We start from the raw sequence: 12,291 nt of genomic DNA, 5'->3' as shown, positions 1-12,291 counted from the left end.
AGGAGTTTATTCCATGACGGAGTTTAGTCAATCATCAATAAGCATGACCTGCTCACACCGTTCCGTTTGCTCTGTCTTCTTGTAGCGTCTGAGTAGACTAATTTATTACCACCGGCTCCGGTGGGAAACGTGCTTAAATGTTGGAATGTTTTAACTGCTGAGCCGGCTGCTTGGAGGAATTGCACTTCAGGGGGCCGATAAGTCATCTGGAAGACCGCTACTCTGCTTTACCTGACTCATCAACATGATTTGTGGGTCAAGAAAATTACTTTTTAAGTTTTTTTTTTGTTTTTGTTTTTTTCATTGTGCTTTATCTGACACAACAGGATAATAATGGACGGTTACCACCAGTGTGCAGAATGGCCTGACTTAGCAGGATGCACATATCGACTGTATACTCTTTGCACTTTGGTGGAAATCCATTTCAGCCCCATTTAGTTCCCTTTGCAACAAAGGTTAATCTGTGTTGGATGGTGCTCCAGCTATCCTTACGCAGAGCTGTGCATGCACACCTCAGTAATCAGATTTATTTGGTGTCTCTGCTCCAAGCTATGATCTCACCCTGCTTTCAGCAACCTCGCTCTGTTTAGATTCCATTGCACTCCTGAGCCCTATACCCAATCCATTTTTATAGCTTAAGTAATGATTTTAGATATAGCCTCTTCACACTTCCTTCTGCAGCTCCCATTCACTGCAGCAGAGGCCTGCAGGCGGCCCGATTCTACCTCCGCCTGCTCTGCTCTTCTGCAATCTGACAAACTGCCGCCATTGTTCTCCGAACTGCAAACTGCTATCCACACGGCTTTAGACTCCAACCCCATGGTGTGTTCACAAGTCATTTTTCACAGTAAATCTTTTCTAATTGAGTTCTTCAACCCAAAGACAAACTTTTAATGCTGAAAAGTAAGTTGCTTAAAGCTGACATTTGCAACTTTTATAAAAAATATGTTTCACGTATTTATTAAAACTCTCAGCATGTCGTAACAGTTTGCTATAAGACAGATGGTCTGTGATAAGATTGATTTTGTCTCTGAACTTTTACTATTGTCTAAAGAAATGCACTGCTGCTGAGTCGTCCTGACCGAAATCAACCAATCAGAGCCAGGAGGAGGGTCTTACCACTCCCAATCATCCTTGTGTACTTGCTGCTAAATGTGCCAATGGTGGAGCAGCAACTTACTATTGCAGGAAAGCAGTTTATCCACTGTCATCAGAGGTTATGCTTACTAGCCTGAGCAATTTGACAAGCTGTGCTAGCTGCTGGTCCAGCTGTCTGCTGTGTGTCTGTGTCCAGTAAGATTTATTTGTAGTGACTGTCAGACACTCTGGTAATTGTCTGTTAACCTCAGAGAGCTGTGAATACAGAGCAGCTGATATTAAAAAAAGAAGCCCTTAATTGTTTTTTCTAGCCTTCCTGCCAAAAGGAGAGGTGACGTCATATTTTTTGTGTGTGAGGAGTTGCTGTAGGCTTAACTGTTTTAAAACGGAGAGGATTTGAGACTTTACTCGGCTTTTAGCATTTTAAATGCTAAAAGCCGAGTGTTATAAACTCTGAAAATCCATCTCCCTGTGAATCTATTTGAGACGAGGTAGAACCTCTCCTTAGCTGAGATCTCCAAAAAGCTGCCAGCATTTCTAACCAGTCTTGAATCAAACTCCGTAATTTTCCGGACTGCGTAGGAACCTTTTGCCAAGACAAAATGCATTACAAATCCCAACCTGCACTGTACTCTTAAAGGATTCTTGGCAAGTAAATTCCAAATTGGTACAAACATTTGAGTATTTTTTTCTAGTAAAAGTTTAGACAATTAGATTTAGTTTTAAATGTGCATTCTTGTCTTTAGTTAAGACCGTTTATTTTCTCCCCATTAGCAGCTTGGGTGCACTATGTTAGGTTTCCTGGACATCATCAGAGCGCGTCCTGTCCAACCTGTCTTTGGTGTTGCACAGCAGTGGGCTGAATAAACTGGGTCATCACTGGATTATCATTTGATTTTCATAAGCAGACGTATAGTGGTGAGATTCAAAGCTCTGCCGGGGCAGCTGGGGTGAGCGAAATCTCAGCTAATGGTAACGCACAGCTTGGGTTGGCCCGGCAGCGAGTGCTGTCACTGCGCCCGTTTTCCACTGCACACGGCGGGTTGCAGGGGGACATTTTGGGGCTTCAGAGACTGAAGTTTAGGCTCTGAAATGCTGGTGTAAATTTAAAATAAATTTCAGGAATAATGTATGGATCTTTTAAAATTCTTCTGGGGGAGATGAACAGTTTTCTTAGCATTCAGGCAACCCGCTGTGCATGGATGGATGAGCATACAGTGAAAGTAATGTCAGGATTGAGGCAGAAGTGTAAAGCCTCTTGAGCTGCTGCCGTGGAGACAAGTTGGTGAGCGGTATGGTATGATCAGGGTGGAGCTACACAATACAGTTTATTTATTAAACCATCGCTGCTTGAAACAAGCATGAGACATACTAGTGAGTCACTTTATCCTTGCTTTAGTACGATGCCATGTTAGGCGGTTGAGTTGAAACCCGCCTGCCCCATGAGAGTCCAGCTGGCAGTGGAAAGGTTCTCCTGAATACATCGGACCATAAATTATCGTACCGAGACCAATGCTGTGCCATTCATTTTAAACAAGGTCAATAGAGCTCACCTCACTGTTCTGCTTTTGACTAAGATTTTACAAAATGTTTTATGAAGGTACAGTTAATGGCACCAGGAATCAAAAGGAAAAGACATATAATTAAAGATGGTTTACCTGAAACTGTTTATTGGGAAATATGAACTAGATAAAAGCTCAGTTAGGTTTTTCTTGTTTCTTCCAAAAAGTCATTAATCAGCAGCTAAATTAACCTAAGTCTCTGCTAAACTCCAATGGAAACACTTGAGTTATGTGATCAACAACCAGATGTTACTACAGGTGGAGAAGATGAAGAGGGTGTCGGGAAGTTGTTGGAGGATGTATGTTTTATTGACTTGAACAAAGATATTCATGTGTGATTTTAATCATAATCACACCCATTATTTGATGGAAACATCGCCATTGTGACATTGTTTTTTTTGTTTTTTTGTTTTTTTTTACAGTAGTGGGATATCAAATCTTTGCACACATTTGTCATGAAAACTTAGCATATGTTCTGTATTGAACTTAAAATGTATTAGGTAGCCTAATCTATCAATGTATATCTTGATTAGTTGAATAATGAACTTTTTTTTTTCTCTAAAAATTGTCTCATTGTTTCTCATTTTCCTGTTGCCTTTTAAGTCGCCAGCTGCAGAGTGAATGGCAGAGAGTGTTCTTCAAGACTTAGGATCTCAAACAGTGTATGTATCCATATTAGCACACAGTTATGGTGATGGAGAAGAGCAGCCTCTGACAGTTTTAACACATAAACAAATGATCTGCTGTCTTGGATTGTTTCTAAGTAAATAGGAAACTAGCGGTGGGAATCTGTAGGCTCTTGTTGTGTTGGTGCGATTGTGACTCAGAAGGTTAAGATGCGATTATAAATAAATTGTTGATGCCTCCGCCGTATGACTCAACACGCTCGCTGAATATGTAAAGTTATGATGGCCTCAGAATTTGTGGGAATGGCTTTCCATGCATCCCATGTTACAGCTATTTTATTTGCCTGTTACTTTGAGCTCTACATTGGTTCTTTAGTAACGTAGCTCTGAGGCGAAATGTTACATCTAGAGTTGGGATGCAAGAATATGAAAATTTGGGCCATTCAGTTTTATCATGTTACAACTAATGTTGACTGATGCCACAGAGCAACGAACACGGGTATCGCTTTGCATCGCTTTGCCCAAACAAACCAACATATCTTCCGTCAGTGGACTCTAGGGATATATCTAACGATCCATTTAAGTAATCGATTATTGTATCAATTACTCTGAAAGTTGATTAATCAAACAAATAATTGGCCACTCAAGCCTCTTTTGCATTATACATTAACAGATGAAAATAGACCAACAATTCAGTTCCTATTTTAAATAAGAAAAGGAAAGAAAAGGAACAGTCTGTGAGTTTGATCCCAGCTCTCCTTCCTGCCTCCAGTACTTCAAGTTGTCCACCAATCTGCTGGCGAATGCTCATCATTTTGCCTCTCTGCCTGTTGTAGCTCGAGTTGTTTTGTACTTTCATACCAGACAAAACATGCATGCATCTTATGAACAATTAAAAATCCATATCAGCTCTGCAAAAATAGTTTTAGTAACCAATTATGCTATCTATTATTCTGACAATTAATTGGATAAAAGCATTGGCACATTGGTGATTAGTTGATTACTAAATCAGTTGACGATTATTTCAATAATCAGTTATTGAGATTAATCATTTCAGGCTCACTGTGTTTGTGCCGTTACTGCAGAGATTCAGGATGCAGGCTCCAATCCACCAATCTACTGCATATTACATCCAAGCAGTTCTTTGCTTACTTTACATGCTCTGATGTCATGATGCTGATTGTTCAGCTGCAGGTCTGCAGTTGCTCCTTGTGATCTTGTTTGTAATTGGTTGAGATGTTGGACTGTGACCGGAGCAAAGGGCTGCCCAGGTCATATATTCAGAGGATGTATGTCGCTGTGGTTATTTTCTGCAGCAGCCTGCTCTCTTGGAGTCTGCAAAGGCAGCTGAAACTGAGGCAAAGTCTCAGTTATTAATATGTAGGGATGTGCCGCAAAAAGGTAGTCCCTGGTCTGCACATGTGGAAGGACAGAAAGCAGAAAGCACCACCCTCCCTTCATGTCCTCTGCTTCCTTTTGGAGTCTCTCTCTTTCTCTCCCTCCATCGTTCTTTGTCCTGCAAACACACAAACCGGAGAAGGGTTGAAGAGGGAGAAGGGGGAGGGGTTAGCCAGCATGTCAAAGACGGAGGGGGGGGGGGAGAAAAAGCGAGTGAATTGCATGTGGCAGAGGGACACAGAAAGCAGACGGTCAGGTCAGCCGGGAACAAAACTAAACGAAAACATCTTTTCTTTCTTTCTTTTTTGTTTTTCCTTCTTGATTACGTGTAACCTCTTCTTCACTGCTGCTGAGCAGATTAGGTGTCAAACTTGTGCTGGGTGCGAGCCGTCAGAGAGGACGCCAGCTAGAAGGTGAACGTTTAAAGAAAAAAAAATAATAAAAATGAGGATGGGGTATCACAATGGTTGGATGGAAAAAGAGGGGAAAATGGAGTAAATGAAAGGTGCCCCACTGAGGAATCCAGCAAACCGCTCCACCGCCGGTCGCCCAGCTGCTGGTGATATTGTTGTCTCTGAATCGCACACTAGGAGAGTGTAACGGCAAAGAGGGCGCAGAGCTGACAGCCAGACCCTGCTGCGGGAAAACGAGGCTCCTTCATGTCCGTCCCGCATGTAGAGAAAGACGCAGTGGGAATGGTGCTGGGGACAGGTGCTGGAGCGATCAGAGCGATCAAACCGAGAGTGAAAGTGTCGGCTTTGAAGGGAACCAACACCCGCTAGGAGTGCAACCTGACTCAACCCGCAGTAAGTGTGGCAGATGTTTGTGTTTGTGGCTTTGCTCTTTGGTTCTTCGTGCAGATTGTCGTCCTACTGCAGAAAGTGGAGGAACTGCTTGGCTTTTTTTTTTTTCTTTCACTAAAGATCACACCAGAAAAATCCAAATTCTTTTCTTATTACACAAGTCTGATGCAATTCAGTTTCCTCTCTCATCTGTGTGGATAAAAAAAATTGTAAAACTGTGAGGTGGAGAAATATAGTGGCATTCTGCAGATCTTTGCTCAACAGAATAATAAACAAATATTTAGCTGTGTGTAGCTTTAAAACGACTTAACACTTTGACCGGTCTGAGTTGTTCATCACTATTTATGAACTTGGCTAAAATTTCTTCTATACTTATCAATTTCTTCTAGAAATGTAAACAGTGATGAAAAGACTGGTGGGTACTAGGTATTTTCTCTGTACGTTACCAGAGAATATCCTGAGAAAGCATCAAAGATGTGAAGTTTTTGTAAATCTAAAGAGGTTTGTGGTGATTTATGTCCTTCGTAATTCTGTTTCCAGATGTGTAACTTGAACTACAGGAGTCCACAGCGGCCAACTCGGATGAGCTGAGCTAACAATTAGCCTTTCTAAATGTTTCAGAATTAGTCATTGGTTATTCTAATTGTATCTAAACAGTTATTTTTGAAAACCATATTTTCTTTTTTTTTTAATTTTGTTTGCTGTTTGTCTTGTGCTAATTATATTAGCATTCCGTAACTAAAGCTGCTCAGTATTGATGTCCAGTTTTTGGAAACTTTTAACCTGCTGGTTTTCAGCTGATCCTTTAACAAATAAATAACATTGAAATTATGTTTTTTTCCTAACATTATTATTTATATTAAGCATAAAAAAAATTAGGTTTACCGTTTCTGGTAACGTAGAGAGAAACAAGGATGAAAGGTTAGCATCTTATGCTAGCAGTTGGCATGTTAACTTTAGTAACTCCACACAGACTGAAGACCTTTACTTTAACTGTAAGATTGCCAAAAGACTCAGAACATTTCCAAATCCAGAGTTTTCTGAGACAGACTGATGTTGAAAGGTCAGAAGATAAAACATCAGCTTTGTGGCCTTATCCTCTGTTAGCTTGCTAATCAAGTAGCAGCCTGAATGAAATGCCGACATGTCATAAATGGTTTCCTTTTTAAAATCTGGCGTGCCTGTGCTTCCTCTGATAAAATGTCTAAACACCTGATTGATGCTGGAGGCAGATTTCTTCTGAACATGGCACCTGGCATTAATGCCAGAGAGTTCAGCCTTTGTTTTATCAGACCAGAGAATTTTAATCCTTATGATTTGAGAGTCCTGCAGCTGTCTTTTGGTAAAGTCACTCCACAGAGCAATTGTGGAGCTCTAACAGAATGACTATTGGGTTCTTGGTCACTTCCCTCATTAAGACCTTTCTTTTCTATTTGCTGAGTTTAGTTTAGAAATTATCCTGGTGGTCCCAAATGTCTTCCATTACGGACAATGGAGGTCATTAAGAGCTTCGAAGCAGCAGGACATTTCTGTAGGCTTCCTTACAAAAATCTCTCTTAATGCTGTTTCAGCAGATGAAAATACAAGACCTGGAGTTGGATGAGTATTTGCCTTGAGTTCAGCGGTATCTACTGTAATTTGCAGAGTTGGATAGATGGTTGACTTATTTATTGGTGGGAAACAGTCCTGTCAGCCTCCATTGGAAAAAGAGATTGAGCCTGTTGGCAAAATGGTTGATTTGTTGTTCATGTTTCTCTCTGTGTAAATACTTTGATGAACCAGAGATTAGAAGTCAGATTTTGCATTTTGGATGATTAAAATCACACTTCTGATTTATTTTTCCCCTGACGTTTCTGCTTTCAAAATCTCTCTCACGATCCTATAATGCATAGTTGACCTAAAAATCAATGAGATGATGTTCAAAATGCTTCTGAGCTTTCTCTGTTCAGGCTGCTGTGTCTGTGAGGCAGCATGAAGCTTTTCCATAGGTGGTTCATAAAGAATGAGCCAAACATGCACCAATACCAATTTTTTGTGGGTGTTTTATGATCTCTGACGGTTTGTTTTTGTAGAACGTTGACCTGCCAAACCTGGATTTTTTTTAATGTAAGATTTAAGAACAGCCCCAGGTCTTTTTGTTGTAAGCAGTCATTATTTACGGACTGCGGTGTTCCCTTTGTGAAAGCAGAGGCGCTATAAAACACGGTTTTATTAATCTTTTAATACAAAAGCCTGTTTCAGATCATCCTTTTTCTCTGTGATCTACACTTGCTTATGATTCTGTGTGAATAACCTGAACATTGAGTTGTAAAATGTTATGCAGGACTGCAAAAGGAGGGATGTGGTAATGTGGCACAAATCAAATGGAGGAGAGCAGCTCAGAAACAAGGCCTCGTATCGACCCCCTAGTTCTCCATCTGGTTGGAGAAATATATTTATCAGCAGAATCTGTTGCTGAAGATCACCCACAGCATCGTTGCTCATAGTTAAAACCTTGAACCCATTCAGACAGCCTGCCTGCATTGAGATATGGACACAAGCACTGTGTAATACACACTGCATGCGTCTTCCACAAACACCTTATGGAAGATCCCTTGGTGGAGGAATGCTACGTTGTTAGCCGCTAGCCTCATTGATCTCTGCAGGTCAGCTTCATACGATGTGCAGTTCATGTTTATGGTGGAAGCGTTGTCTGAAAGGGGTTAAAGGTGAAATAATTCTGGAGCCTCTCTGCTTATGCTTTTTAACTTTTATTTTCTGTGTATCTAGAGAATAAAAGTTTGTCCTTGGATTTGTCCATTTGGGACATGATGGGTCCATAGCAACGTCTCCACATCGCAATGACTTCTTCTCTTTATTTCCATTCAAACCCAACATTCATTCTGATAAAATTCAGGAAAGATGTGGTCTACTCCTCTTAAATGCCTCCAGCTATTGGGCCATTTTTGTTGTTGCTTCACTATTTTCTCTGAAAACAGGAAGACTTTTCACTCATGGATGTAAAACCGAGATAATCGGCTCATCGCTCTCATGCTATGTTGTGTCAGAAAGCAGAGAAACGACTACAGAAAGGACAATTGTTGCCATGTGAAGGCTCTATTCACTGTATATCTACCAGAGACAACTGCGTCTGATTGAGGTTTGCTCAGATGGGAGCACAAACACACAGATGTCTTTTTCCTTCACTGACTTTGGAACCCCTCCCGCTTCTACCCCCAACACACACAAACACAGATTCACACAACGTTAATAGTAAATGGACTGCATTTAGCTGCAGCTTGTCCAGTCTTACTGACCACTCAGTGCTTTCACACTACCAGTTACATGCAGCCGTTCTCACACACACACTGACATGCAGAGGATCTGGGTCAGTGCAGCCCCTCACCAATATGTGCTTTCATTTCAAACATTTTCATCCGTTTCATCTCCCTGTACTTCAAGTACTTTGTGTTAGTTTATTTCATCCTGTAGTTTTCATATATGAATAAAGTTGTAATTAGTCACAGAAATCACCATTTTATTAAACTGTATTTTTTCTCAAAACTTTGTTTTAAGCCCTATTTACACTCATTGTAAATGTATTTATTTTTTTTAATGACACCTTTTGACTACACAGTTGCATCTCAATTTACTCAATTTAAACAATCGGTTTTGCAGAGCGCTGTGAGTTGGTCTAAAACGTCCTGCACCAGATGGCTTCAGGATGTTTTGTCTGGTGTGAAAGTACAAAATAATTCAAACTAGAAAGGGCAAAGAGGCAAAATGATGAGCATCCTCCAGCAGATTGGTGGACAACATGAGGCTCAGTGTCCTGCCAACAAACTGCTGGACGCAGGACGGCTAAGTGGGATCAAACTCACAGACTTCCTACTGTCCTCACAGTTACCCTTCAAAGTTTTCTTTTTTAGAACAATTGTCTGAAATTCGCCCTTCACTCACACATTACCAATTAGAATAGTTTAAAACATTATTTTGAAATTTCCTACCCAACTCTTTTGGGCACAAAGTGGAGCCATCAGGCAGTGCGATCTGTCACCACCATGTCAGCTGGTTTTAAGATTTGGAGCCATTTTGTAGGATCTGCTAGAAAATGGCCATAATTTGGTCATGTGACTCCACTAAACCATTTCTACCAGCAGGAAACTTCTGACAGGTATTTTTATGTTTTATGGTACCAATAAATCAGCCGAGATTTTCTTAATTTGGGTAGATTGGTGTGGCTGAAATACTAATATTTAATGTTTACATCCATCACTGCTATGGTTTTTAATGACTTAGCAAGCTTATCATGCTTTGGTTTTAACTGCGAGCAGAATATTGAAAAGGTTTTTGCCCACATCTGTAATGGAAACGCAGCTATTGTCCCTTTTTACCTGCAGTCAGAAAGATCTGACCGACAGATGACCCCAGTTACATCTGAACGGGCGCGGTTAGCAGTAGTCACCCCACTGTTGCCACCTTACTGACTTTGTTTATATATTTAGCAACTTTTCAGACAAAAAGAAAATCAGTATTGGCAGGTCAGGCTTTTTAAAGATCAGAAACCTGATGACAAACTGAGACCAAACCGTTTAAGTAGAGTCTAAAGATCAGTGTAGTCTTCAACCTGTAGTGGCATATCCTGAGATCAGCAGGTACTTCTTACCAGATAAACTGAAACACCGTCACAAACACTGTAAGAAGATCATTTACTGCATTCTGCATATCGGTTAAATCCAGGTTTGTAGTCTCAGATCTGTTGAACATCGTGTGGCTCTAAATGAATCCAGTTCTTGTGATCCGAATCTTTATTGTTCAGATGGAGACGTGTAACATTTCCCACCTGTGTGCTTGTCTGATCTTTCAGCTGACCCTGGGAGATGAGCAGTGTGAAGTGACCCGGAACGGTTACGAGTCCAAAGAGCTGGTGTACTTGGTTCATATCTACTGCCAGGTAAGACTGCAGAGACCTGACGCCACCTGTGCTTCCACTGGATTGCACAATTAGACATTTCGAATAAATTCTCGGTTTTCGATTAAATGTTTTGCCGAAAACATTTTATCGGCAAACCGTGATGCAGTTTTACTTTGAAAAACTGCATCACACAAGTCACATGATCAACAACCTTATTTGGTTGCCGCTGGTGCAAACCACGAAGAAGAAGACGACGGCGACGAGAAGAAGTTGGAGGCTTATGTTTTCTAATGAACAAACTTATTCACGTGTGATTTTAATTGCGTTTCTTAATTGGAAACACAGAAATAGCTAGTGTGATTTTGACATTAGAATATCGACCGTGTTTTGCACATTATTCAGCTACTAATCGTCATCACATTCTGTTCAGGTATCATAGGTCCTTCCTTATTTATTCAACTCCTTGCAGCCGTCGGAAAACCTGTAAATCTGCCCTGGTTCTATTTGGAAAAGAGGAAAAAACCTCCTGCATAAACATGGCCTCGAGTCGAGCACTCTGAGCCCTCAATAGAGGAAGACGAGTCGAGTGCCACAAACCCAAAAAAAGGAGGAGTAAGCAGGAGCGCCGTCTGAAAGTGGAGCAAAAAGCCCACAGAGTCCTCCCTGTGGCGTCTCTCCCTGCCAGCATTTTTTAAAACGGCACCAGGATCAGTCGGCTGAGCTGCATTCTGCAGCTCCCGTCCCACAAGTTCTGGCATCACCTCAAATAGATCCTTCTTTAGCAAATGAAAGCAGAGGACATTTTCTACCTCTAGTTTGCCTCCATGGGGGTTTGGAGTTCTTTGACAGGATCAAACGGAACAAATCTCTGAAATCCTGGTTTTGTTTTTGACTAGAAATGGGTTGAACTGAATGCAGGGGATTGGAGGTAGGAACTCTGGGTCTTTTTAAAAAAATCTTTCTGTTTATTTAGATAATTGTTATAGCCAATGAAAACCCTTTTTCTTCCAGTAAAAGCTAAATATTCCATAGGATTGAGTTAAAAATGTTTTTTTTTTTTTATAAGAATGTTAGTGGAAAATCAATTGGAAGGAAAAAGTGTAGTGACTAAAGGTGCACCAGCAGTAACTACAACTGCAACCTTGATGTTAGGTTGCAAAGTCAGGTCAAGAGTTTGGGGCAGAATCACAGCTGGAGTTAGCAGCCACTGCACACACAGTGTGCAACAATTTGAGACCAGAGGTCACAGTTAGTTATTGTGAACAGATTATTTAGATCCTGAAACACAAAATATTGTTGAAGCCAGATTTTGCCTTGACTGTGTTTTTCCTGGCGTCTTGTAACGGCATGCATCATCGTCTTCATTAGTATAAGAATGAGCAGTTAGCTCTGGAAGCAGCCAGTGGATCTGACCGCTGTGCGTGTGTGTGCGTGTGTGTTCTGTTCCTGAAGGGCCGGAGCTGGATTGTGAAGCGCAGCTATGAGGATTTCCGTGTTCTGGACAAACATCTGCATCTCTGCATCTACGACCGGCGCTTCTCCCAGCTGCCTGAGCTGCCCCGATTGGACAGTCTGACTGACCAATCAGAGGTGAGCTTGTCTGATCAATCTTTCTGTTCGGTGTTGTGATGTAGGAAAAAAAAGATGAGTGTTCAGGTTAGGAAATGAGTGACTTTATGTCAGAGCCCACTTTCTCCAATTAAAATGAAGAGGTGAAAGTTCAACTCCAACTCTTTTATACCTTCATACTCTCACCAGTTCTTAATTTTTCTTCATGCATTTCAGCTCCACTTTGAGTCAGATTAAAGCTTCGTCGTTCGCTGACAATTATCTTTTAAGATTTAATTCAGCTGTAAAAACTGCCAAAGTTGCTTTGTGCTATTTAAGATAATATAAAACAGAAATATAAA

General features: G+C 40.9%; 1 protein-coding gene across 1 annotated transcript in view; it reads left to right on the top strand.

Moving 5' to 3' along the window:
- LOC106937896 (rho GTPase-activating protein 32-like) overlaps positions 1-11,971 on the top strand; it is a gene marked incomplete at its 3' end in the record, with an annotated part of 63,605 nt that extends 51,634 nt beyond the window's left edge. Inside the window, exons 6-7 of the mRNA XM_015019636.1 lie at positions 10,334-10,420; positions 11,834-11,971. Coding sequence (XP_014875122.1) covers positions 10,334-10,420; positions 11,834-11,971 — 225 coding nt within the window. The remainder of the gene's footprint in view (positions 1-10,333; positions 10,421-11,833) is intronic.
- Positions 11,972-12,291: the final 320 nt, after the last annotated feature.

The sequence above is a fragment of the Poecilia latipinna genome, unplaced genomic scaffold, assembly GCF_001443285.1.
Source record: "Poecilia latipinna isolate Pla-1442-1.1 unplaced genomic scaffold, P_latipinna-1.0 Scaffold2461, whole genome shotgun sequence".
Classification (NCBI taxonomy): domain Eukaryota; kingdom Metazoa; phylum Chordata; class Actinopteri; order Cyprinodontiformes; family Poeciliidae; genus Poecilia; species Poecilia latipinna.
Note: the sequence above shows the minus strand (reverse complement) of the source record. Positions and strands in the feature narration are given on the sequence as shown.